This window comes from Nesoenas mayeri (assembly GCF_963082525.1).
Source record: "Nesoenas mayeri genome assembly, chromosome: 1".
Taxonomy (NCBI): Eukaryota; Metazoa; Chordata; class Aves; order Columbiformes; family Columbidae; genus Nesoenas; species Nesoenas mayeri.
Window position 1 is genome coordinate 7,658,056 of NC_137541.1, and position 27,459 is coordinate 7,685,514.

General features: G+C 45.3%; 1 protein-coding gene across 1 annotated transcript in view; it reads left to right on the top strand.

Moving 5' to 3' along the window:
- Positions 1-27,459, top strand: part of CAMK1D (calcium/calmodulin dependent protein kinase ID) — a gene marked incomplete at both ends in the record, with an annotated part of 232,635 nt that overhangs the window by 120,652 nt on the left and 84,524 nt on the right. Inside the window, one exon of the mRNA XM_080348748.1 lies at positions 19,304-19,378. Coding sequence (XP_080204874.1) covers positions 19,304-19,378 — 75 coding nt within the window. The remainder of the gene's footprint in view (positions 1-19,303; positions 19,379-27,459) is intronic.

The following is a 27,459-nucleotide window of genomic DNA, read 5'->3' on the forward strand; positions in this document are numbered from 1 at the left end:
TTCTGAATTAAAATCTAACTGGATGTAATCAGCTATTAGCGGGAGCAGCTTGCAAACAGTGCCAGTGGGATGCTGGAGGGTTTATATGTGAATCAGCCAGAGCATCTGGATACACAACTGTGAGAAGCAATGACATATTTTCTGTACAAATGCTTGAAAGTAGCTGTTGTACCATCTTGCCAGGTTCATCTGAGTTGTGGCTTTATAAAGGGATGGACATTGCTTGTTTTTTCTTTGGATGAAAGGTGGCATCAGGGTTGGCACTGTGCATGGGAGGGATCCTCTTTATCAAGCAGTGTATTTAATTATACTGAATCCACAGAAGTTGTTGAAGTTTAAATCACAGAATCGACTGGGTTGGAAGAGACCTCAGAGATCATCAAGTCCAACCCTTGGTCCAACTCCAGTCCATTGACTAGATCATGGCACTAAGTGCCATGTCCAATCTCAGTTTAAAACCTCCAGGGACGGTGAGTCCAGCACCTCCCTGGGCAGCCATTCCAATGCCTGACCACTCCCTCCGTAAAGAATTTCTTTCTAATACTCAGCCTAAATTTCCCCTGGAAGAGTTTAAGCCCATCTTCATCTTCAAAATACATCTTCATCTTAAAAAATGAACTTGTAACAGTCCCTATTCTAGGAGCAATCTTCTGGAAATCATGGGTCCTTGCATTAGAAATCCATGAGTATTTGACAAAAAAAATCAGACTGTAGGTGAGAGTTCTCGAGACAGTTGGGAATGGATTGTTGTGCTGAGGGGCAGGGAAGCAGCCACTTCTGCATTAACTCTGAACCATGACTTGAAACTCAGCAAAGAAAATGGCCTCTCGATTTCAGCTGTTGGCCTCGCTCCCTGCTATGGATGGACATCTCATCCACAACACCACTCAGCCTGTTTATAAAATGGGGAAAAGTAAATCCTGTTTGAAACGGACGATTAATGTAGTCAAGGGGGCTGCAGGGAGCAGAGAAGGTGCAGGCACATCTGTCCTCTTGTTTTATACTGCAAACCATCACCGCGATGTCTGAGTAATGCACCAGCTAGCTTAGGAACCACTAGGTCTGCGGCAGACTTAATGGAGGTGTTAATCACCTTCTTTGGGGCTTATAAAATACAGTTTGTACACATGTATGCTTGATGTTTTGTAGCTAATTTTAGATTTCTATGTTTGAAGGTTCTTTTCAATATGTTTTTTATTAATGTGGAGACCTGGGTAAGCAAGAAAACACACATATATATAGATATAGATATAGATATATATATACAATTTTTTTTTTAATTGGAAGAGCTTGGCAGCCTTTGCCAGAGAGTCTTGTAGCTTTTTCTAACTCCCTTTAGAAATGCTTTTCATAGCTAATGTTCTTAGCACACACGTACACGGGAGAACTCCGAGACTGGGAAGCATCTTGCACAGCGGGTGGATTCGTCCTGGAGGCAGCTGACAGTTGTTTTCAGAAGGCAAACTCCATCCCCGGGGTTCCTGCAAAGGAGAGGGAATTGTCAGAGGATTTGTGTTCGCAAGCTGCTGAGTCAGCGTTTCTGCAGGCTGCTCTACTTAAGCCCTGGTCCCAGCTGGAATATATCCCCTTTCAATGGGTGCTGAGGGGGTGCTCAGTTCATTTCCAGGCATGCAGTTCCCTTCTTTCCACTTTTCAAGGGCCATTTCTACTTTAATCAACTGAAAGTTGAGTTCCTTTGGACCATTAGGCATCTGTGTTCTTCTTCTCAAGGGGAGTGTTATTCTGGCAGAAAAGAGGTGGAGGTTGTTTATCTGCAGAGCTCTTTGGCCAAGTCCCACCTTCAAACTGCAGCATTGTTATTTGGAAGGAAAAGGAAGCCCTGAGAGCCAAGGTAGGATGCAGATTGCTTCGATGTGGTCCAAGGCCTGCGGAAATGATCCGCAGAGAGAGCAGGGAGCCTGAGAGCAGCCCTCCAGAAAGTCAAACTGTTGGATGGAGATTTGCCTAGAAGTTGGCAAAGGCAGCGCAGGAGCTCCTGTCCCTCTCTGGACCTCAGAAACCTCTGGGCAACACATTAGCTGCCTGGGTTCATCCTGGAGCTGGACCCCATAGCCCGTTCTGGACTGGGTATCTAGAGGAGATGATGATTGTGTGCCCCATTCCTGGTGGGGATGAGTGGCCAGGTGATGAGACACCTGGCAGCTCACAAGTGTCATCTTCTGGGTGGTTTTGCTGCCTGCTACCAGGCTAGCGAGCCTCCGGGGTTTAGGTGTTTTTAGGATTCAAGGATCAGAAGGAGACCATGCTATAGTGTGATCACCTAGCTGGCACTTGGAACAGGGAGATCTTTGTTCTGCTCTGCTCCACAACTATGTCCTCTGCCTTATAGACATTGGATTAGCAGCAGAAAGGTTCTTAATAGCTAAAAACTGTTAAAATATGGTGCAAAAATTGTTCATGCCACAGGTAACATGTAATGAGAGGTAGACGCAGTCAGATGAGAGAGCACAAGGAAGATCAGTAGAAGCATTGGAAGGGACCTTTAAAAGATCATCTAGTCCAACCTCTCTGCCATGGGTAGGGACATACAAGACTGGCCAATACATATTGTCACCTTTAAGAAAAGCTTTTAGGAGCGTAGAGGAGTTGTGAGGAGAGTTTTGATGTGGTCACCCCAAACATAAGGAGCAGCTCCAAAACATATGGGCATCCAGTGCCTGTAACAGGCAGCATAAAGGTTGATAATCTGGTTCTTTTCCTGATGAGCATCACCATCTTGTTAGAGGTGAGAAATGAGTATTCAGTGCGATAGGTAAGATGGGGACAGGCTGGCTGAGAAGGTCCTTAAAGATGGAGATGGATGTGTTACATTTCAGGGAACAGAGAGCGTAAGAGCCAGTGTATAATGCATAGATGTGCACAGTTGAAAACATGGACTAGGAAATGTATTTTGCTGCAGTATCAGTGAATGAAAAAGGCCAGAGACGAGGAGATTGCAGTAGCTAAAATGTGTTTGTGGCTCTTCCCTTTCTCTTATTCCTCATTGCTCCCCTGAGCAGGTTCTTACAGACAGCACAAATGGAAGCACAAGCCTTTGGAAGCTATGTCACCCGCTGTCATTACATGGCGTGGCTGGCACAAACAGCAGCCGTGGAGATGATTTGTGTATGCGAGACAGCCTGCCATGGAGATAGAAGGAGCTTTGCACCTTCAGGTGGGATGCTGACAAAGAGTAAATGGATAGGGAGGAGGCAGCTGAAACCGGAGGAGAAAATAAGATGTAAAAACAAAACCAAAAACGCAAACAAAACAGGAGACACTGAGTAACAATTAGACTAATGCGAGATTAATTTTAAGTGTTTTAACCATTCATGCTGAGTGATTAAATGCTGTGAGATTTGACAACTCTGATTATCTACTCGAAAGTGTATTTATGCCTGTCAAAAGTAAAATGACATGTTAGAAACAGAGCCTCACCTTCCCCACCTTTATCTGGTATGGAGTCTGTAAAGCATAATTCAACAATGTGTATTAATTGAAATGATAACAGCGAATTGAGTCTGAATTAAGGACATGCGTGACTGATGCAACATCAACTACTCAACAGATTTTGTAAATGGGGATATGACTGTGTGACTTTACTGGTATTATAGACCTGTCTACCCTTTCGGTAATCTGCTTCTCCCTTGCTTTGTACCTTATGGTGTCATCAGAACCAGCTGAGAGGTACCACGCATGGTGTGGACCAGCTCAGGTGTGAATAGGGACATGAGGTTTGTTTATCCTATCATATCCAGTATCAGATACTACAAGTGTATGTCCTTGGAGTAAGAACTACCATTCTTCTGCCCATTCCAACTGGCTGGTTCCACTCAGTTATATCTTTCAGAAAGATATATAAGGTGACAGAGAAACATTCCCTGGTGTCTGGTATCTCTGGAGGTTTCTGGCTGGTTTCTTGACTACTGTTCGTGCCTCTCAATGTGCTTGCTAGTTGGTGTGAAGTCACGCATGCATTTTGGAAATATGGATTCATTACTTTTTTCCCATAAATATTTCCAAAGTATTTTTCATAATGTTGGCTGGTGGCTTGTGCCCGCCTGAAGCCTGAGCATGATTCCATGCTAACTGCGCTCCCTTTGAAATGCTCATAACTTCTTTAAAAAGTTACACTGGCTTTGCAAGCCTTTATTTTTGGTCCTAGCTCAAAGGTGGATTTTTTATTTGAAGGTGTAAGAACAGTGTTTCCAGTCACTGTGAGTGGGGAGAAATGTACTTTTTCCGTATGCGTGGTTTGAAGGTCATGATTTCATAATAAAAAATGGTTGAAGTTAGGAGGTTAATGGAAACTCAGAGCTGAAGCATTAACTCAGCAGGTAGCTTCCTCTCTTATGGTCCTATTGAGAACACAACAAATGCCCTCCTGACTGGAGGAAATAATTATTTTCATTGAATATCTTGTTTTTTTTAAAATCCCACCAGAACACAGAGTAACATGGCAATGCAGTGATATACAAGTGGAAATATAACTAGGTGGATATAGCAACAAAAAAGGGCAAAAAGACTAGGACAGGATGCCTATCAGGATGCAACTCTGAAGCAATCTGGAGTGAAACTTCAAGGGGAATTGTATGGGAGAGTGTGAAACGTGAGAGGACACATAATTGAGATGGACCTGTGCAATTCTAGGTTTTAAGCTTGGGCGCAAATTTGTATAGGAACATCTGTGCCTGTATTTGTGTTGCATTTGGAATTGAGATGTTCTGCAAGTTTTATTCCAACTCCAGTTCTTGAGGGATCACCAGATCACAGATGATAAGACCCGTGGGAACGTGTACATTCATCTAGCTAGGTATGAACTTCTAGCCTCTGCAGTTTGGGATGCTAATCACATCACTGATTACTTTCCTAGCAGTTTTTACTTACTGTACTCAGCATCTATGAAGCACCAATATACCTCCAGTTTGTGGCAAGACATTGAATTTGTTGACGCCACATAAAGCTGAGGTAATGATAAAAAAAGAGACAGGTTTGATGACTGTGTCGTGTGTTGTAAATGAATGCGTTGTTCCAGTTAAGCAGATAATAGCAGGAGTGAATGCTATAAAATCACACCCCTTGCTTTGTAGCTCCTTTTTTCTTGTGGGAGAAGCCAGGTGCTGAGTAGCCCCAAAAGGCTAAGCTGGAGAACGCCTTCTTCACAAACACATGCTCCACCCAGCTCAAAATTGATGCACAACTTGTGAAGCAAGATTTGTTGTATTAGGGGTCCTTTAGCATCCTCCTGACAAGCTCTATTGGCAGTTGCGCTTCAAAAAGGATGCGGTGTAAATGTATTAATTCAGTATTATTTGCGGTGAGCAACACAGCTTGTAGCACAGCAGAGGAGAACGCGATGTTACCAGAATGCCCTGTGTCCGTCAGCTCTAAGGCTGCAGTTAGTACCATTTGTTTTAGACTTCATCTAATAGCTACCTTTTATTCTAAATACCTTGAATAAATTAGATGTATTTCTTAGGAAAAAATGAGTCACTGTGTGTGACTTGTATGTGTGACTTGGCTGCATAAAATATTAGAAATCTATAGCACTGTGTTTTGTAAGTCAGTTGGTTAGAAAACATTCTCTTGAATGCCATGAAACAATCCATTTTTTGTAGTGATTTCTTCTTAGCTGAGTGAAAGAAAACAAGGAATTAACAAAGGTAAATCTTCTGTCATTGTCCTTTGATATCTATTTATAAGATCTTAGTTTCAAACTGTTTTCATTGCCGTTTCTGCTTCATCATGACATACAAAAAAATAAATGGGCAGGGGTAAAACTTAGAATAATAACCCACATGTAATTGTAGTATTCCTCTTTAGCCCTACTGTTCCTACAGATACGCATGCATTTATTGTAGGTGAAGGATTTGCTATCTTTTAACATTAACTACTGCTTATGACATTAATATTCTGCTTGTTACTGTCTGAAGAATGTGCTTTGTTAACCTCCATGCTCTGGAGCAGGACAGTGCCGCAGTGACATATTTAAGAAACATAAATTCCATCTGCAGTGGTTATTAGGGGTTTAAAACTACAGAAAGATTCCAGGCTTCCAGCTCTTTAGTGTCTATATCACCTTTAGAAATCATTTGGAGATACTTTTTAAAGATATTTAGCTGTCTGAAGATACCCGGGAGGATGTATGGAAGTGCTTTGATGCTTAGTTACTGTAGGAAGTTACTTGCATCATAAGGTACCTAATAATCTTTAGATGTCTGATCATTGACTACCCGGTGGGTGTTTTTAAAAATGTTACATCTATGCCATGGGAAAAGAGGGAACTGCAATTTCAAAGTTCTCTTCAGCGGGCAGGTGGCTGCAAGTACAGACCTGGCTTCTGGTTTAAACTCCTCTGTTCCCTCCCCGAAGGCACTTTGCGGACATTTGTGAATCCAGGTCTCTCTTTCCTAAATATAGAAACCTACACATAGGGTCCCTGTGCTCCGCAGTAATACAAGTAGCAAGAATAAATGAACTTCAACACTATTTAATTAGCCCCCTTTATCATATCCTTTGTAAAACTGGGGAGATTAACTTTCTCATACCTATTCTCACCTGGTTAAAAACCAATTAGCTATTATACACAAGCCAAATGCATCCTTATTAGCGAGGATTTCTGCTAATGATGTTGTCTGGTTGAGTGACTTTTCTGCCACTTAGTGTGTCAAGTTCAGGTCTATTTTGGACTCTACAGCGGTGCTGCCAAGGTTTGAATCCAGCCAAGTGAGAACCCCAGCGGTCTTGCCTGATTAAAGATTTCAAAATTCGGCCCATCTGAATTTTGCCGTGATTAATTCTGCCCATTGCTGGGGGTTTTCTTTCTCTTCCATCTGCTGCTTTCGTGAAGACCACATGCAGAGCAAGCCCAGCAGCAGTGGAAGTAGATGATGTATTTTTGTGTCCAGTATCTGGGAAGATTGAAAATAAAACAAGCTTGCACATCAGTAGCCTTCACTTAAGCTTTAAATAGCAGGTTCAGTTACAGAGAGCTGAAGCCTTATTTTCCTCTGCCATTACCAGCCGTGCAGAGATGTGGCTCCAGAACATTCCGGAGTCCCTTTGCTTTCACATAGGTGTCAGAAGAAGTGAATCTGCCTTTGAGTTCATCTTTCTGTGCACTGCGACTGAGGACAGTAACTCATAATGAACACGGGGTGCTGTGGTTGTCCTCCCGGATCAATCCCCCGCTGTGCAGAGCTTTCCCACTTACTTTCTTATGGTATAGGGTGTATATGACTCACCCAAGGGCTATGGCACTTCCCACAGGCAACTGGGGGAGCAGCCTTCTGTGTAGGAGTGTCCTAATACAGCGATGATGAAACGTGGAAACCTGCCTCGCCTCTTACTTATCCTTCTGTCTTTCTCAATAAATAAGATAAATTGGCTTCCCAGTAGCCTGATGGGAAGGAGGGGGGTTTTCTGGCAGGTTGCTGCGGGAGAGCTCGTCATGCGGCTCAGCCCTGCAGACCGAGCGGGTGAGTCATCCCGCTGCTGGGGTGCCAGCTCAGGGTTGCCCAGGAGTCCCTGGAGAGCCGTGCTCCACCAGCCTGGGCTGAGAGGCTTCACCTGGACAGGTGGCCCTGGGGCCACCCAGGTGGGCAGGGTCCTAATGACACAAATACATCATGAGCAGTGTAGGGGAAAGGGACCTGGGGGTCCTGGTGGACAGCAGGATGACCATGAGCCAGCACTGGGCCCTTGTGGCCAGGAAGGCCAATGGCATCCTGGGGTGGATTAGAAGCGGGGTGGTCAGTAGGTCAGAGAGGTTCTCCTGCCCCTCTACTCTGCCCTGGTGAGACCATATCTGGAATATTGTGTCCAGTTGTGGCCTCTCAGTTCCAGCAGGACAAGGAACTGCTGGAGAGGGTCCAGCGTAGGGCAACAAAGATGCTGAAGGGAGTGGAGCATCTCCCGTGTGAGGAAAGGCTGAGGGAGCTGGGGCTCTTTAGTTTGGAGAAGAGGAGACTGAGGGGTGACCTTTTTAATGTTTATAAATATATAAAGGGTGAGTGTCAGGAGGATGGAGCCAGGCTCTTCTCGGTGGCAAACAATGATAGGACAAGAGATAATGGGATCAAGCTGGAACACAAGGGGTTCCACTTAAATTTGAGAAAAAACTTCTTCTCAGTGAGGGTGACAGACACTGGAACAGGCTGCCCAGGGGGGTTGTGGAGTCTCCTTCTCTGGAGACATTCAAAACCCGCCTGGACATGTTCCTGTGCGACCTCACCTAGGCGTTCCTGCTCCAGCAGGGATTCGACTGGATGATCTTTTGAGGTCCCTTCCAATCCCAAACATACTGTGATACTGTGACTTGATCAGGACTCAAACCCACACACTGTAGGAGCAGCAGAGTCATTGTTAGTATTCTACTCCCTCTGTCCATAGGATCTCCCACCACTTCTGGGGTGCATTTGCTGTTCCTTGCTGTAGGAGACAACTACAACTAGGCAAATCTGAAAGTGTAGGTCTCTAGGAACTATAATGGGCTTTAATTATCACGCATCCTCTCCGTTAAGGCTTGTGATTTACTAAGCTGCCCAGCAACAGTACGAGGTAGCCTGATCTGCAGAGCTGAGCATGTGAAGGACTCATGATCTTGGGAGGCAAAACGTTTGTGCTCAGGATGTCATATGTGCTATTTGCCCGTTTGCTTTTCTGCTTTGCTTGTGGAGAAAATGCAGTTTTGAAGCGTAAACCTCTTTGGATATGACTGCAGAGTATAGCCCTGCCTGGGGCTGTGAGCCAAAGTGTCCTTTTGGTTACATCTCTGTGCTCTGAGTACATCTCCATCTTCGTATGGTTACTTGTCCTTATCATGAGCAGTATGGGTCCACCTCACCCGTAGCTAGGGTAACCCCATAGCTGAAGATCCTACAAGCCACATCTGAGAGTCCCAGCTCTGTCACATCTCCTGAGTGATAAGCACATTTATCTCTCATACAGTGGAATGAGATGCTTAGTTTTGTTACATCTTTCATTCCTGTGCTCATCCGAATAGCCAGTTATCCAGGTTTTTGTGTAACTTATCTATACAGGTGTGTGGGTGGTGTAACATTCGCCCTTCATTAGCATGTATTCAAACCACCGAAGGAGATAATAGTAGACAAGAACATCCCTGTGTCTGTGTCAAATGGGTATTTCACGGATGGCAGAGCTTTCTTTTCATATAACTGAATGTATGTGTACATACTGCACCCACCTGAGAACAAAGAGGCTAGGAAAAGAACATTATACCAGTTATTCAGCTCTTCACTCACTGTAAACTAGTAAGAGCTTCTTGTTTTGTGAGGCAAAGTACAGGGATGATTTCTCTGCCTGCAGCCACATAATCTTTCCAAGAGTGTCAGTGTTCTGCTTTAAGTCAGTGTTTGTCAAGGGTTTTGCATGTAGAGCCTCCTTTTTTGTCCATCTGTCGTTGCATGGAACCCTTTCAGAGCAACCCAGCTCAGTCAAGGAGCTGCTCACCACCTTTAATTGCACGTAGCTCCTCACGTCTCCCAGGCAAGCGAGTGGGAATCTGCTATAATTACTGGCTGCACACGTAAATCCACACTCCTCCATGCTGGGAAGACAGGGCTGCTGCCAACAGCTAAAAGATAGTTCACTGTTTTTTTGGCTCAGATAAATCCTTGCAGCCACTACTTTTATCTTTGTCACCTTTAATGATTAATTCAGCATTAATATTTGTTTTGATGTGTTTCATATTAAACAGTCTGGAGGTTTTTGCTCAAGCTTTGCAAGCCTTTTTGAGTGCTGCCAGTTGGGATGCTCTGCTTGGAAGCGGTGGTTCTGATGGCTCGGTGCTTCTCGTGGCAATCAGAGATACTCCTAAAATCACAGATGGTGGTGGCTGCAGGTCCTACTGTAGGAATCCAAGCATTTCAGAAGGTTTATTTGGTCCAAGTCTTCCTGCTGGAGCTCTGAGTCAGTGAAGACCCAGATCTAGAATTTCTTTAAAGGCTACTGAGCAGCTTTCACATGAAAATGTTTAAGATAAGTGGACATAAGGTCAGCACCTAACTCCAGGTGTGCAATCTAGGAATCCCTCATTTTTATTCTCAAAGTGCTTCTATTCTTTTGCTACTTTCGTGGGGGATTATAAAATTCCAGCAGTGCCCAGTGAAAACTCATGCATCTGTACCAGAGATGTTCAGCCTTTGTCTGAGCTCTGTTGTGATCCGGATACAAGGCAGAATAGGACATAACCTCAGCCTGTGTCCCGAGGAGGCAACGAGCCTGTGGGCTCACTCGTTGCATCCTTAATGGACCCAGCAGCGTGCCCAGCACAACAGCTGGAGGCAGCTATTGTTTCAGAAACAGTCAGGGTGCTGCCTCCAGCATCCCTTTTGCACTGTGCCTGATGTCTATAAAGTACCTCCAGGAGGAAAATACATATGCTCTGGGCATCAGGAGGTTCTTACATCTCTCTCCCCTTCCCAGGAGGGAAACAAGCTGGATTTTAACCAAATAGGCCTTCTTTCTGCAAGCTGCACTACTGCAGACCACAAACGCCCCTGGCAGTGAAGGAGCCAGACCAGTCTCTGCTCACAGGATCTGGAGAAACTAGAAATGAAGAGAGGATTACACTGCTAGAGAGTATGACACAAGGTAGGGCAAGGATCGGAAATTGTGAGATGTGTACGGGTAGGTTTTGTCACAGCCAGTTAGTGTTACAGCTGCTTAACTACACAGATCAGGTTTCCAGCTGCAAAATGTCTCCAACTTGACATTGTCACCATGGAATCCTATGAGAATATTTTATGAACATGGTACATGATATAAGACATACAGCACTGGAGAAGAAAGGCCGTTGAAATTGTTGGGGAGATTGCTGGGTCTTCACCCTTGAATAACAGGAGATCACAGGGGTGGTGGGCAGGATCAGAAAGATGAAAAGATGTCAAGTTTATAAGCGTGAGGTCTCTTGTCACCTCCCCATCCTCTGTGCAATGGGTTATACCCCCATATAAGCAACAGAGGAGGCAGCCGCATTGGTAGCAGAATCCCTCAGCATCCTGCTAGGACACCAGCTCAGAACAAATCTCATCCTGGCTCATTTCTTTACATTTAGATAATTACATACCAAATCGAAGTGTTAAATCCTGAAATAAGTAAAATGGCAAAAAAAAAATGTTAACTTAAAAATGATTACCGTCTTCTAAGGCTAACAGGAGTGGGTCTTGCGGTGGACATCTGTCTCCCTCCTGAATTTTGGCTGCCTCTCCCTTCTTCTGATGCCTGTTCTCAGCCACTTGCTGCTTGTTCCCAGCCCTGGGGCTTTTTATGACAGTCTCCTCTTCAGTCGCATCTGAGGGAAGGTGTGTGAAGTGATTCATCCCTCCACGCTTGCCTTTGTGTCCCATCTTCTAGGGCATCCAGGGTCTTTCTCTTCTAGTCAGTTTTCCAAAGAAACGTATGACAATGTTTGCTATCTTCTCTAATTATCCTGACAGAAGCGTAGAGATCTTAAAGTTATTAGTAAAGATACTAATTTCCTTCTCGTGTTGTGAGCAGTCTGTGGTTTGGAGACCATACGTGACCCCCCAAGTTCAACTTCTTGGCCTTTCATCCACAGAGATTTAGCTAATCTGGCCTGGCAATCAACATACAGGCAGTGAACCATCTGGCTTTGAGCTGTAATTAGCTCTGCCTCGGCCAGTCATTAGATCAAGCCAGGTGAGACGGGCAGCGTGGGTGGGAAACAAAAGGTATTGCTGTGGTAGGAGATCAGAGAAGGTCAAAAATTTCGTCTGGCCGTGAGACACAGTTTGCAATATTTCTACCTTTCTGCTCATAAATAGGAGTTCTCTTTCATTTTTAATGCAAATAAATATTCAATACTGAATCCAGTAAACCTCGTTAGTTTGTATCAGCATTAATGTAGCCAGCAGGATCAGGGCAGTGACCATCCCCTGTACTGGGCACTGGAGAGGCTGCACTGTGAATCCTGGATGTAGTTTTGGGTCCGTCACTACAGGAAAGACCTTGAGGTACTGGAGCAAATTGAGAGAAGGGAACGGAGCTGGTGAGGGGTCTGGAGCACAAGTGTGATGGGAACGGCTGAGGGACCTGGGGGGTTCAGCTGGAGAACAGGAGCTGAGGGGAGACCTTCTGATCTCTGAACTGCCTGAAAGGAGGTTGCAGCATGGAGGGGGTTGGTCTCTTCTCCCAAGTAACAACTGATAGGACGAGAGAAAATGGCCTCAGGTTCACCAGGGAAAGTTCAGATTTACTGCAAACAATCCCAACTTATGCAGTTCCTGCTTTCTTCTCGTGAACTGCTTGAGGCCACCTCTCATGGCTCCTTGAAGTCATCCTACAGTGATGTCAGTCAACTATTTTCTGACTGTGCAATGGTGGTTTAAAAGGCATTCCTGCTGAGTGGACTAAAATCACCAAGGAGACATGTCTGGAGCATCTTTCTTATGGGGAGAGACTGAGAGAGCTGGAGCTGTTCAACCTGGAGAAGAGAAGCTGAGAGGGGATCTCATCAATGTTTATAAATATCTCAGGGGTGGGTGTCAAGAGGATGGACCAGACTCTGTTCAGTGGTGCCCAACAATAGGATGAGGGGCAGTGGGCACAGACTGAAGCGCAGGAGGTTCCATCTGAATATGAGGAGAAACTTCTTTCCTTTGAGGTGCCAGAGCCTGAACCAGGCTGCCCAGAGAGGTTGTGGAGTCTCCTTGTCTGGAGACATTCAAACCCACCTGGACACATTCCTGTGTGATCTGCTCTGGTGAACCTGCTTTAGCAGGTGGGTTGGACTGGATGATCTCCAGAGGTCCCTTCCAACTCCAACCAGTCTGTGATTCTGTGATTTCTATGAAAAGCTTTCAATCTGTGATGTAAAATCCTGCAAGATAGCTTGTGCTCTGCTTGAGAGGGAAAGGACTCCTATAGAGTCACAAGATACCAGAGAGTCTGTGGATAAGAAAGACCTGATAAAAGCTAACTGTGCAAAAAAGGACTGCAGCTTACATTTCTTCTTTTCACACCAGAAAGTCCATGTGGGAGGGAAACTTGGACGATGGGAGTAAGTGCCATGCTGAACTCTGCTCATGCAAATATCAGTGAAGCTATATGGGGAATATCCATCTGCAAAACATCCATCCTGGAGGATGTCTGGGGGCTTTGGGATGAGAAAGGGAGGGGGTAGACTTAGAGAGATGGTACCTCGCCTCATTCATGGCCAGTTGATTTTCAAGGGTCCAAATTATAAGAAGCCTTGCATGAAGGTAAGGCACTGCGAGTCCCATGGCCAGTGTCAGTATCTGAAGGTTTTCCAGACCTAGAGTGGTGGGCCAGAGCTCTGCTGCCATCAGGCAGCCATTTCCAGGACAGCCATCGGTTTCCTTCCCTCTACCGACCCTTGCTATCTCACTTACCCTGTTCCCCTCTTAGCAGACATGTCCTGTTTTCTCCTTGGGAGCAGGCTGGTTTGTTCCCATGCATTCTCATGTCACTATGAGCCATACTGAAGATTTTTTGGATAGTTTTCTTTCATGTGGAAAGCAATCTGATGTGATCACTCTGCGTGAATGTGTGCGAGGCCCTCCTAATGTCTGTTGAAGTTATCGACTCATTTCACTCGAATAAGACAGCTGAGCAGAAGCAAGTTGCTGGTGTCCTCCAGAGCAGGAGCTGTGATTTAAACACTTCCCTTGGCCAACTGGTGAATTCATCAAGCCCAGTAACTCCTGTGCTGCTGGCAAAACTCTCTGCGGAGTACATATGAAAATAATGGAACATTTATTCGCAAAGACAGTTGGTTACTCAAAGCTACAAATCCTTGCAGACTCAGGCTTTGTTGGTTCTGGCTTTCACAAAATTATTTGTGCTTTCTTGTGGCATTTTATCCGTGACACGTGCTGTTCATGGAGGTGCAGCATTAAATGTCATGTCTTGCAAATGTAACACTCTGACTCAGAAAGAGTTGTTATGTGGGGAACCTGCCCTACTTAAACGGCTTTTGTGTTTGCCCAGGGTTTTTGTGCGGCATTCTTCCAACAGATCCTAGTTTCTAGTGTTAAATATGATAGATGTTAATATAAGTGATTCAATCATAGTTTATAGCATGCCTTTGCAGCTGAGTATTTAACATGCTCTCCTGGCAGCTCGGCAGCCAAAACAACAGCACAACCAGGGTTGTCTGCTTTTATCTGTGCAGAGCGCTACCCCTCTCATTAACAATCCATGGCAATATGCAACGAGTTTACTTTCAGCTCCGTGGCCTCTGGGATGGCAGAGATGTACAGAAAGCTCAGTCATTAAAGGATTTGCTTTCCCTTATTGTACCTCAACTTCAGTGTTTTAATCCTTTGCTCCTTAAGAGCAATCTCCAGCCAAAGCCCATGGAATATAGTGATTTTTTTTTTTCCTTGGCGAATTTTGAAGGGAGTTTTACCCATTAGGGCTAGTTCTGAACCTATGGGGTGTTGCAACCTTCTGGTGGCGGTGGATATGGTGTCTCTGTGCCAGTCAGAGCTGAGGGTGGATTTTAGCATCCCTGAAGTGCCACGGCACATACTCGTCACAACTCCAGTGCCGCAGCACACCCAGTGTGGCGTGATGGAAACTGTCAGCCAGGGCCAAATGCCACTCCTGGTCAAGTCAGGTCTTGTTTCAGGGACAGGTTTCAGCTCCTTCAGAAGCAGACATCTCCATGTCTCAGCAGCAGTGGACACAGTAGCCGCTGTTAATGCTCTTGTGCAATGACTCCCCAGCAAGCAAAGGGGACCAGTCTGTGCTTGGGGCTCCGCAGCAGATCAAACACTCTCCCATCAGCCCTTGTTTGCACAGCTGCCACGCTCGGAAAAGTCACCCAAAGTCATTGGTTGTCCATTTCAGTTTGCTCCTTTAAGCCTTGGCTGGCAATCTGCTCATATGTTAAAACATTACTCAGGTGCAGTGTTGCCTCCATTCGTTTGTGTTGCTGACACCTGTGTAACAGCACACGGGCAGATTCGTGGACCTGGAAGGCCAGAGAGGAAACTTGATAGTTTTTCATGGTCGCATCGAACCTTGTGGCTCGTGTTGGCCTGCGGCACAGCATCCAAACCAGTGCTGCCCTGGAAATGCTGAATCCATCCTTTCTTTTCATAGTTTCTTACCAGGATTAATCACACTTCATAGATTTTTGTACACTTAAATTTCCCTGATTCTCACTTCTAGGTTTATTTTCCTCTTCTTTGTCCCGTGGATTGCAGCATCTCATGGGCCTTGTAGGGTGGAGAGTCCTGAGTGAGTTGGTTAAGGTATTAGCCTCCGTTTGTATTTTTATTTTTAGATATCTTCTTTCTGTCAAATGGCCTCAGATTTTCATCTTCCTGAAAATCAACAAAGCAGCAGTGGCCAGAGGTAGCACCGGCCCTTCATGTCACAGATAGGGGGATTTGTGGGGACACATCAGGGTGTGGGAGATGCCAGCAGCATCTGGGGTTTGCCAGGAAGGAGGGAAAGCACCAGGGAGAACAGCAAGTGTGATGAAAGGGAGGTTAAAAGGGTGATAAGGAAGATTTCCTTAGCCGGACGTTTCTTTGTCAATAAGAATATATGTAACCTGATCTAATTTGCTTTAACCAAGCCCATGTTTTGATGTTTACTTTCAAAGTCTTTTTTTCTTTCTTTGGAAACAATTAATAGGAACTGCTGGCACCGCAGTCCGTGTTCCCTCTGCTACAGCCATGATGTTGCACCATCACGTACCACAACAACATTGATATTTTCCTTCCCACAGAATTATCTATTTATCTATTGCAGTGGGAAGGGGGGAGGCCAGAGGGAGGAAAAAACCTGTGGAGATGTGGGCTTAAGATCCTCTCACCAAGATGGAAAGGAGAAGGGATTGGAATAGTTATGGCCCATTGGTAAATATAACACTCTGGGGTTGGGAGATCTGGTTTCTTGGCCCCCTCTGCTCCCTCCTTTCGTGTCATTACGGAAGAACTTCTAGATTTTCTGCATGCCGCTTCCCCTTTTTTAAAAGGAGCAGCACCTTTTAAAACAATAAATCCTGGCAGGGCTTGAGGAGATTGGATAGTCTGGTGAGTATTTCTGCTACGTGAGGTCACCCGTGGGGCTGCGTGGAGGCATTTGGAGGCTTAGCAGAATGAATCCTCCGAACCTTTGAGGTTCACTTGGCGCTTCTAGAGGAGGATAAAAGTGGAGTTAATTAAGGCATTCCCAAATCCCTCCTGATCTGTGACCATCAAGTAGCTGCCGTTGCACAGTGCTTTCCTCGCCTCTTTGTGTACCTGAGCATCCATGCAAGCCAGCAGCATCCGTTCTGTCATTCCCCGCATGTCCCCCACTGCTGAGGAACAGGACAGACTAGTCCCAATCTCTGTTGGCCTTTGTGCTGTCAACAAAACACCGTGTTGATACCGCACCGGATCTCCCAAACCCAGGAATGTTATTGTAATGACTAGTACTCAGCCTTGAAGGGTTAATTATTGTGTATCAGGGCTGTAGGGGATTGCTTGCCCCTGCTTTGAAGTGAAGAGAGCTGGAGGCTGCTGCTGGCTGCAGTGACCTCTGCCGGGAAGCCCGTGGTTGCTCTGGTCCAGCTTCAGCAACACAACCTGCAACTTGATCTAAACCCTATGTTTCTCCCCAGGTGATTCCCACCTTTTTTTAATTATTATTATTTTTTTAAAATTTTGAATTCCATTTTCCTTTAAATAGATTGTCGTTTGAGGGTCCGAATAGAGAAATGCTGTGCGGGTCAAGCTGCTTGATTCATTCATATACATGTGATGTGTACTTCACTGGGAATATTAAGCACTGTGTAACTCCACAATTAAGGTCTTGGGGAGGCTGAGGCCAAGTGGAAGGAAATGCCTCCTTCCCGTCTCAATAAGCCCTTCAAGTGCAGTGGCCACCGGTGGTTGGGTGGCTGGTGTGCACAGGTGTCACCTCCCAAAGTGACATTTGCTTCCAAATACCCTCATCACTATGGGGGTGGCTCCCTGTGTTCTTTGCGGCTGATTCAGCGTTTTTTTTGCTGCCTTCTTCCAGATTACACTTTATATTCGCTGTCTACCCAAATCCCACCTGCTCACGTCCTGCACCTGCTTTCAAAGAGGGGCAGGTTGGCTCAATATAGACCCTGCAGCGATAGGACTAAACCCTTTCTCCTCCCTTCACTTTAAAGCTGTGCAAGTTTCTCCACCTTTGGAGAGCACAGAGACTCAGTGCCCATTTGATTTGCAAATTAGAAAGGGGAGAGGGTCCTGCTGCAACCCTCAGCGTGCAGCATTGCGTGTCGGATGAGCTTTTTCTGGCCTCTGTCCCCTTGGATGTTCATCTCTGTGGGTCACCCATGTGGGTGACAGTTGGGTGCTGCTGGTGGCTGTCTCAGAGGGGTTTCGTTTGGTTTGGAGAACCTCTGAGGTTTTCAAAAATAGAAATGCAAAGCGTTAATATGTGCATGGTAAAAACCATACCGCAGACTAAGTTGGAGGCTTTAAACAGATAACGCTGTGGCAGATTATTTGTGTTGAAAGTGCCTTCTTGATCATGATGGTATGAGGTACATAGATGATCATGTGAGTGTGCATAGATGAAAATGGATAAATACATACAATAATTTTCATTAAAAGTGCCTATTTGCTTGAAATTTCATTTGGGATCCTAGTGTACCTTTAACTTCAACAAGGCAAAACTGACTTTGCCTGAGCTGTAACCCTTAAGGGACCAGACCCTTGACCTGCACAGCAAAATAAAGGTTTCCAGACATGTGCCATATAAAGCCAAGTAAGTGGTGTACTGCTTTCCTGTTGTCAATATCAAGAACTTAATTTGTGATGCAGTCTGCCTGGAAGTTTTGCTAAAATATCATGAGGTTTCCCAGATATTTACGTGGAGTGAAGAGCCTACTCATGTATTTGTTGCTCTGACATCCTGTAGTGTATTATTTTGAGCTCAGTTATTGTTGATATTAAATTTCCTGTGCATAAAGGTCCTTATATGAATGCAGCTTTTGGTGACTGATTATGCGCGTGAATTCAGATCAGTCATAACCTTTCCAGTGAATTCCGAGGAGATTGGATTAGTCTGTGTTCTTACAGGAAAGATCCTGCTGGACGCAGCATCTTCGTGCAGACGTTGGGGCACCTGGGACCATTGAGGATGAGGTCCTGACACCTGATTAAGCATCTTAATTAGGCTACTTGAACCTTGAAGCATGTGGAGAGATTTGCATTTTCTCATGATGTACTTTTACTTTCTTTCTGAATGTGTCCATCTGTTGTTTAGTAAGTGGTCTCTGCTTAGCGTTTCCCAGCTTTCTCTTGCTCTTAAAACAATTGTCTACAATCGGTGTAATTAATATCCTCTCCCTGGAGTTGTATGTGTAGTCTCTTCAGGGTTTGCAGAAGTTAAATGTATCCTTTGGAAATTATTTGTAAGCATTTAAGGAGTGAACCCAGAGAGGCATCGCTCCAAGTAGTTAATTAGTTGCATGCTTGTAGAGATGATGTTTCTCTTCAAAGCTAGCATTTTGACAAGAGGCTCGGTGGGAATGATCAGTGGGAATGGTGCGTGTGTAGCAAACCCATAGAATCATTTTGGTTGGAAGAGACCCTTGAGATCATCGAGTCCAACCATGACCTAACTCTAGCATTAAACCATGTCCTTAAGAACCTCATCTAAATGCCTTTTAAACACCCTCCAGTGATGGTGACTCCACCGCTGCCCTGGGCAGCCTGTTCCAATGCCTGACAACCCTTTCCGTGAATAAATGTTTGCTAATGTCCAATCTGAACCTTCCCTGGTACAACTTGAGGCCAGGAAGATGCTTGCAGCCATTGCACAGAAAGCACGTGGTGCTTCATAACACTGCAGGGAAATTAGGGTGTCTGGAGCAGGTGTGACACTGAAGCAAGGTGAATTTGGTGGGAAGGAACATGGAGTTGTCATATGGCAAATGCCTCCTTGTTCCAGCCTCTGTGCTGGGGCAGATTCCTGCCTTCTCCGTGCCTCCATCACCCCCTTGCACCCTTTGCTGCTGTCCTGAGCCTTCAGCTTCCACCCAAACATACTCATTCATCTGACACGGGCACTGTAAACCTCTAATGCCCCAGACACTTAAACATTTTGGCTTGAGAGAACTGAAGGAATTTTCTGTGAGCAATAATAGTATTCTGGGCTGTGAAACACTCCTGACTGTTTACTTTGGTCAAAATAATATTTTATGATGTTGAACAAAGCACTGACAAGTAGTGCCTGACTAAAAATAGCTTTAGGTTTTGCAGCCACTTAAATCACCGTTTCATCTTATCTTGTGTTTTTTCAGGATCAAGCATGAAAATATTGTTGCCCTGGAAGACATCTATGAGAGTCCAAACCATTTATATCTGGTCATGCAACTGTAAGTACTGAACCTAATTAAGTTTTTGTGTCAAAATTGTCGCCTCTCCGTGTTCTGATTTTGTTCTTTAACCCAAAAGATGGGATAAGTGAGAGGTATTTGTCTTCTGTGCTGGAGTCTGCAAAATCCGCAGTGGGTGATTAAAAATGCATCTCCAGGCGTGATGGGTTGCGTTGTTGCGAAATCGGGGAATTGAAGGGTTTTGTGAGTAGTCTCACCCAAATCAAACCAGAGTGAAGAGGAGATGTTAAGGGGATGAGAATTGGCTCCATACATATGGAATTGCCACGTTTTAGTTCTCTGTGTCACGACAGATAGCTGGTCTGTACTGAGCAAGAGGTGACCTGAGATGCCGCCATGTGCGCGGGTGCTGGATTTGCAAGAAAGCATCATCATCCTTGTCTCAGCAGCAGCAGTAGCTCATACCGTTGCTCCTTGACACGTCTCTCTCGCCAGATCCCCTCTTCTTCCCCATTTTCCCCCTCTGAGCCTGAGAAGATGAGGATCCTATCAAGTACATGATATTCTGTGGGTGACCTGGCCCTCCCGTCACCCCCACCTGGCAGGGAGGAGGGACGTGACAGGCAGATAGATGCTCATAATGCCTTTTCTTTTTCTCTTTCTGAAAACAATTTAAAAATCATGATTTGAAGTTGAAATTTCCTCTGAGCAGCTCTAGTGTTTCTCTGTTTTGATTATTAAGTCACCTCAACAAGAGCAGAGCAGACAGGGCAGAGGGATAGATCACAGCTGGGAAGAGCCAGATGTGCCATGGAGAAGCCTGGAGCACCTGATAGAGGCAGCTCTGGGTTACGTACCCCACAGAAAGTCCTTGGGGACCATGCCAGTCCATTCTCTATTGGTAATATCCAGGCATGGAGATGTTCTAGAAGATGTTCTGCTGGAAATGGGGAAAGAATAGCGCCCCATACATTTTTAATCTGGTTTTGTAGCCCTACATGTCAGCCCAGCATGCTGCAAAAGAACCTGCACGGGAACCTCAGTGTCATACAGATTCCAACAAAACACCGTTGTGGTTGTGGGAAGTACCAATTTCATGATCAGTTGATTTACAAATCCTTATTTTTATTTTATCCCTTAAAAATAAAATCAATGTTACTCCTACTTGTTATTAGCTTGTTTAATGTAGCGTAACCCTCACTTTTGTAAATGTCATCTAAAAGGTAGGTCTGTAATCATAGGTGACACTGAATATATATTAGTATTAATTTCTAGTCCTCACAATTCAATACTTAATAGGGAATTATCCTTTCTGTCATAGCTGTGTTTGTAAATACAGCCAACTAATTTTGGAAGGGCCAAGCGTTTAGCTGTTCCAGAGGGACACAGCTTCACTGGTGCCCACTGGGGTGAGATGGCCGGGTGAAGGCAGCAGCTGGGACCCATCGGCAGCGTTCAGGGCAGCAGCTCTGAGCACTCCCCAGCCCCAACCAAGAGCTGTTCCTTGTGTTACAGGGCAGACCAGGATGTCCTGCACACAAATGCTTTGAACTGAATCTTCCAGGGAGTGGGATCGATGCTTTTTAACATTCCTATTAAGAAAAAGCAGGAAAACCCCTCAAAAACAAGGGAGTCGCTTTATTTGAATAGGGGCACAGACTTGAATGCAATCAAGTGACAGGGCTGTAACAAAATCCCGCTCGCACAGAGGGCCCATGTGATGAACCTCATGTGTGTGCATGCTCTTAATCTGCCTCAGCTACGAGGTACAACACATTAGCTTAAGCTTATTTTATTAAAGTTGTTTGATGTTGTGCCAGGCCGTTGCTCTTAGCCCTCCTTGCTGCTATGAATCGGACAAGGCTGTGTTGTCCTCTGCCCTGCGCAGGGTATTTCCAGGTAATAACCTGTCTGTGCTGTCTTGGGCTGTGTTATCCCAAGGCGGAGAGAACAAGGTGGCCAGGTGCTCACCCTCATCCCTGTGGATGTTGCGTTAAGATGGTGCAACCTCTGCTCTGCCTCTGAATTTTCACCCGTAGTTGGGATTGGGATCAATTGGCATCAACAGTTGGGTGACAACTCTGCAAAGTCCAGGAGACTCAAAATCAATTCTTTATTCTTATTCTTATTCTCCTTTCCTGGTTTCCATCTGGGAGAAGACATGCACCAATAATCTTTTGTTTCCAAGTTAACACCAACTTGTTGATACAGTAGCTGTGAACCATTGCACGGCATGAAGTATCTATTTGTTTACATCTCTATTTATTATTAGATTCCTTGTGGGTTTTTTAGTTTCTCATTTTCGTGCATTTCTCCTAAACAAGACAACAGTTGCCTACATTTAAAACTGGGGTTTGTTAGTAAGTAGAAAAGGCTTCTGATCAAGCAGCTTTCAGGAGGGAACATTTAGATTAAAAAAAGGGGGGTAAAATCAGGGTCACTCAAAGATCAGTATCATGAGCACAGCAAATCTCAAATCCAAATGCCCTTCCCCTTGGCTCATTGCTTGCTAAGTGGGCATTAACTTATGTTTCCTAAGAGAGATTTATTTGTTGTGTGGACCTGGACAGGCTGGAGAGTTGGGCAGAGAATAACCTAATGAAATTTAACAAGGAAAAGTGTAGAGTCCTGCATCTGGGCAGGAACAACCCCAGGTTCCAGTATAGGTTGGGTAATTACATATTAGAGAGCAGTGTAGGGGAAAGGGACCTGGGGGTCCTGGGGACAGCAGGATGACCATGAGCCAGCACTGGGCCCTTGTGGCCAGGAAGGCCAATGGCATCCTGGGGTGGATTAGAAGGGGGTGGTCAGTAGGTCAGAGAGGTTCTCCTGCCCCTCTACTCTGCCCTGGTGAGACCACACCTGGAATATTGTGTCCAGTTCTGGGCCCCTCAGTTCCAGCAGGACAGGGAACTGCTGGAGAGAGTCCAGCACAGGGCAACAAAGATGCTGAAGGGAGTGGAGCATCTCCCGTGTGAGGAAAGGCTGAGGGAGCTGGGTCTCTTTAGTTTGGAGAAGAGGAGACTGAGGGGTGACCTTTTTAATGTTTATAAATATATAAAGGGTGAGTGCCATGAGGATGGAGCCAGGCTCTTCTCGGTGGCAAACAATGATAGGACAAGGGGTAATGGGATCAAGCTGGAACACAAGAGGTTCCACTTAAATTTGAGAAAAAACTTCTCCTCAGTGAGGGTGACAGACACTGGAACAGGCTGCCCAGGGGGGTTGTGGAGTCTCCTTCTCTGGAGACATTCAAAACCCACCTGGACATGTTCCTGTGCAACCTCATCTAGGCGTTCCTGCTCCAGCAGAGATTGGACTAGATGATCTTTTGAGGTCCCTTCCAATCCCAAACATACTGTGATACTGTGATATTTTCATTACCAGCCTTTAGAACGCTCCTTGCAATGTTGTGGAAAATCCACATTACAGCCCCTGAGCATCTTGCAGCACCTCTGGGAGAGTTTTGGAGGTAGAACTTGCCTCCCTATTGTGTTTGCCCTCTGGTGCATCTGCTTTTACTTGAAAGCCATGATTCTTAGCAGGCCACCTTAAAGGATAAATATTGTTCCTTGTTTATTCTGTCAAAGATATGGGCAAGCACAGGTGGCAGTGTCCATGCTGGAGCTCATAGAAGGAAGGTGAAGAGGTGACTGTCCATGTCTACTTGACAATTTATTCATGCCTGTCCCTCTGACAGTTCTTCTCAGGGTTTCGTAGCTGTTGGTGAATCTGTCCTCTGAGTTTGCTGGCATGTTCACAGGGAAATCTGATCTCCGGCTTTAGTTTCACCACCTTGTTTTTATGTACATTGTATACAAGCTGTCATAACTGCTCAAACTGTCCCAGTCCTCTTAGTGCAAGGTGGACCAAAGTCCAGCTTGGAGATCCCCAGATTTGACAGCTCAGAATTTCATGTGCCGTCTCAAAGCATTAACCTGTTCATTAGAAATGACTGGGCCTTTTAATTTTTTTTAATTCATTTTCCAAAAATACAGGTTATTCTAATCTAGTGACTCTAAGTTTGGCCAGGTTATGGACAAGTCCATGCTGTATTTTGCTCCAAGCAGTATTGCTCAGCTTTGGTATGAGGTGGAGTTACCGGTGCAGCTGCAAAGCAGAATACAGATGTAGGATAATCGCTGCCTCTCCTAGGATGATTCTGCTAAAAGCTTGCAGGCACTGTACAAAAGTGCTGTAGAGCCTTTGGATTTTGTCATATTTCTATCAGGATGATGTGCTTTCTAATCAAGAAAACACCTGCTCCTTTCCAAACTTGGATTTCCTATAGTACCATTAAGAACTACACAAGCAACAAAGACAAACACTAAAATACCCTGTAGGTTTCATGCCTTCTGCATGCTGGATGAGATTTCCCCATGGGATATTGTAGGAAACAAGGGGAAATAAGGTGCTTTCAGAAAGAAAAGTTTTATTGAACTATGTCTCAATATGATAGTAAACTTTGGTAATGAGCAGTTACATCATTTTTTGTTGCTATTGGTGCCAGTTGGCAAGAATTACCCTGTGGAAACTTCTAAACGATCTGCCTTACTTCAGCTTGTCAGTATAGGGACATATCCTGATAACCTGTTGTGATGAGTGTCGTCAGACACTAATATTTCATTGGCATAATCAGCCTCTTTGGATATTGATGATTCATTTTCTGCGTGCTGGAAAATCATGCATAAAAATGGATTTACATAAACAACGTCTTTTCCTTGCGAGTGTCATGGGACTGTTTGCAAATGCTGCTTCTGAATGTGCTGCCCGGGCAGGTCAGAGCAGATTCCCAAAGCTCAGCTCTGACTTCATTCATATTGTTCGCCTGCATTGAAGTGTGAAGCAGCGAAGTTTGGCTCCCTGCAGATTTGTGTACGCCCCATATTAGTCACAGCCACAGGAGCTGGGGCTGTTGCCTTTCTGAAAGGATATGGCTACATTAAAAATCAGTGAAGACATTTATTTCCATGTTTTCCCTTATTCATCCATATTTGCTTCAAATATGTAGGAACTTAATATTTTTGCCATCTCTACTCTTCTGTCCAGTTTGGTTGCAAGTTTGCTCAATGGGTCAGGAGTTACTAAGGGCTGGCAAACTGAGATGGAGAGCCATTGCTTCACTGCCTTAGGAAAATAGAGTGAAAATAGGTATAAAAGGTGCCTCCAAAAGTCAGGGAATTAATCTGCCTGTCCCAGGGCAGAATGTGCTGCCTGTACCATCTGATCAGCATTAGCAGATGTTTTTCTAACCTGTTGTTAAAAATCCCCAGTCTCACGCTCCCTAGGGAATCAACAACATTGCTTAATGTCCTTACAGATACAGAGCATTTCCTAATAACTAAGGTTGCAGTTTTAACCTGCTATGCTGGAAGTTTTATTTCTCTATATCCCCCTGAAGGCAACGAGACTGTTTGTATAGGGAAAGGTTACAGAAGCAGGACCTCAAAGCATGCAGCTAGTTAAGTAATGATCGAACTTGAACATCCACCTCTGAGTTTCTCTGCACTTTTTTTTCATACTCAGTGCCAAATCCAGAGGAATTCCTGCTAATACCAGGATCTAGTTAAAGAAAGTGAAAACCCTACTGCCAGGCTGGTGGAGCTCTGCACCGCTTTGGGGGACTGTGCTCTCAAAGAGTAGATCTGATCCTCTCAGCAGGAGGGCTGCTTTGCCCAGATCCCGTCAGCTGGTGTTTCTGATTCTCCAAGGAAACCGCCGTCTTTCCCCTGTGTGAGGTCTTTAGAGGCTTTGGCGTCCCTGCAAAGAACAGCCAGTTCACAGAATCACAGAGTGTCAAGGATTGGAAGGGACCTCAAAAGCTCATCCAGTCCAATCCCCCCATGGAGCAGGAACACCCAGATGAGGTTACACAGGAAGGTGTCCAGGTGGGTTTGAATGTCTGCAGAGGAGACTCCACAACACCTCTGAGCAGCCTGGGCCAGTGTCTGTCACCCTCACTGCGAAGAAGTTTTTTCTCATATTTTAGTGGAACCTTTTGTGTTCCAGTTTGTACCCATTACCCCTTGTCCTACCATTGTTTGTCACCGAGAAGAGCCTGGCTCCATCCTCCTGACACTCACGCTTTATATATCTGTAAACATTAATAAGGTCACCCCTCAGTCTCCTCTTCTCCAAACTAAAAAGCCCCAGCTCCCTCAGCCTTTCCTCACACGGGAGATGCTCCACTCCATCATCTTTGTTGCCCTGTGCTGGACTCTCTCCAGCAGTTCCCTGTCCTGCTGGAACTGAGGGGCCCAGAACTGAACACAATATTCCAGGTGTGGTCTCACCAGGGCAGAGTAGAGGGACAGGAGAACCTCTCTGACCTACTGACCACCCCCCTTTTAACCCACCCCAGGATGCCATTGGCCCTCTTGGCCACAAGGGCACAGTGCGGGCTGAGCATCCACAATGAGCTTCTCCCTACCTTTGCACAAAGACCAGCCCAAACTGACCCTAAACCGCTGACTTTGGGATTTTTCCAGCTTGGCATGTTAACTCTGCTGAATTATTCAGATGATTTCTGCCACAGAAAAGCCAAGATGATGGGTGCTCTGTCCCGCTGGGTGCTCGGAGGAGAGCCCTGCCCAGAGCTCTGCAGGCTCACAGTCCCCGTGTCCCGTTCCTGCTATTTTTCTTCTCTCACCCACCACACACAAGCACCTTATAACCCTGTAACGCCTTGGGAGGCAGCTCAAACAGCCTACACATGGTAAAATCCACAGGAGTTTTTATTGTCACTGGTAATACGCCACTTGTGATTTTTGCCTTTCACCTGTATGTTTTGCAAATAAGTAAGCAAAGCACTAAGCTGTGATTAAGTGCTGAATTCCCTTTAATTTTTTTGAAAGCCCAATGCCTGAGCGCACTCCGAGAGCAACCGACCATGGACGGGGCTTGCCAGTGACATTTCAATGAAAATATTCAGCCTCCAAGAAAAACAACAGACAATGGAGGGAAGTGCTGTGTTTGCCAGGTTCCTTAAGGAGTCTATCAAGGACGCACTGTGTTACAAAACAGCGATACACACGCCAAGCCGCTATCACATCAGGATGCTAATTAAAGCAAAACATAGATCTGCTGCACCGCATTCCTTCGATGAGATTTATTCTCATAGTTGTTTTTATTGTGCCCGTAAAGCGTTATGCAAAAGACAGAACGAAATATCTCTGCATTCACAATGGGATTTGTATGAATGATAAAGGCAAGGTGCATTCTTTAGCAGTAGAAACTACTTCTGTCCGAGCACCTAAGAGAAGCCCCGCAACACCACCTTCTTCTGCAGATCATGTTATTATCATTATTACTAATAGCAGTAATGGTAACAGGAGAAGCAACACCAGTAATGAAGAACAATGGAGCTGATGACTGAGGGCCAGGGATTCAGTTTGGTTCTTGGTATGAGATTTGGGATCAGCTGCACACCCATAGACTCTCCTCTTCTTTACTTCCAATGCTCACAGCTTGGATGAGGCATCTCAAAAGGGCCAACCTAAAGTAGTGCCTGGCACCCTTTGAAAATAAACTGGATCTATGTAGAAGCCTTGGATCCCGTGCTTCCAGCACCTCCTTGTGCTGCACGGGAATAAGATGTGTGGTAGATGTATGTGGCAGATGGATCGCATGGGGTTTATTGGCTAGGACACTTAATGGATAGGCCAGGGAAAGACCTGTTCTCAGTTTCTGGTCTAGCAAATGTACATGAATTTTACATTAATTAGCTATGGGATAAATTGTTCACTTGTTTGGTCTTTTTTTGGTGCATATGCTACTTAAGGAGTACAGCACCAGGAAGGCTGATGCACACCTGGGCATGCCAGGAAGGAGCCTACAAGGTGCCAAGGGAGATTGGTCTGGACTTTGGAACAGCTGAGCAGAGACTTAGGGCCTCTAGTTGGGCAAGACTTCATTTCCTCACAGCTTGTGGGGTGAAGCAAAGCAAAGCAGCCTTTAGGAGTCTGCAGTGGAATGAGAAACAGCAAGGATTATGCCCTGTGGTTGAAAAAAGCCTTTTACTGCTTCTATGGACAAGAGCTTTTTGAACTGAGGGGATGGTGCTGTAGAAGGCACAGATCTCCAGGGATGGATCCAGCTGGTGAACAGGGAGAGCAAAGTGG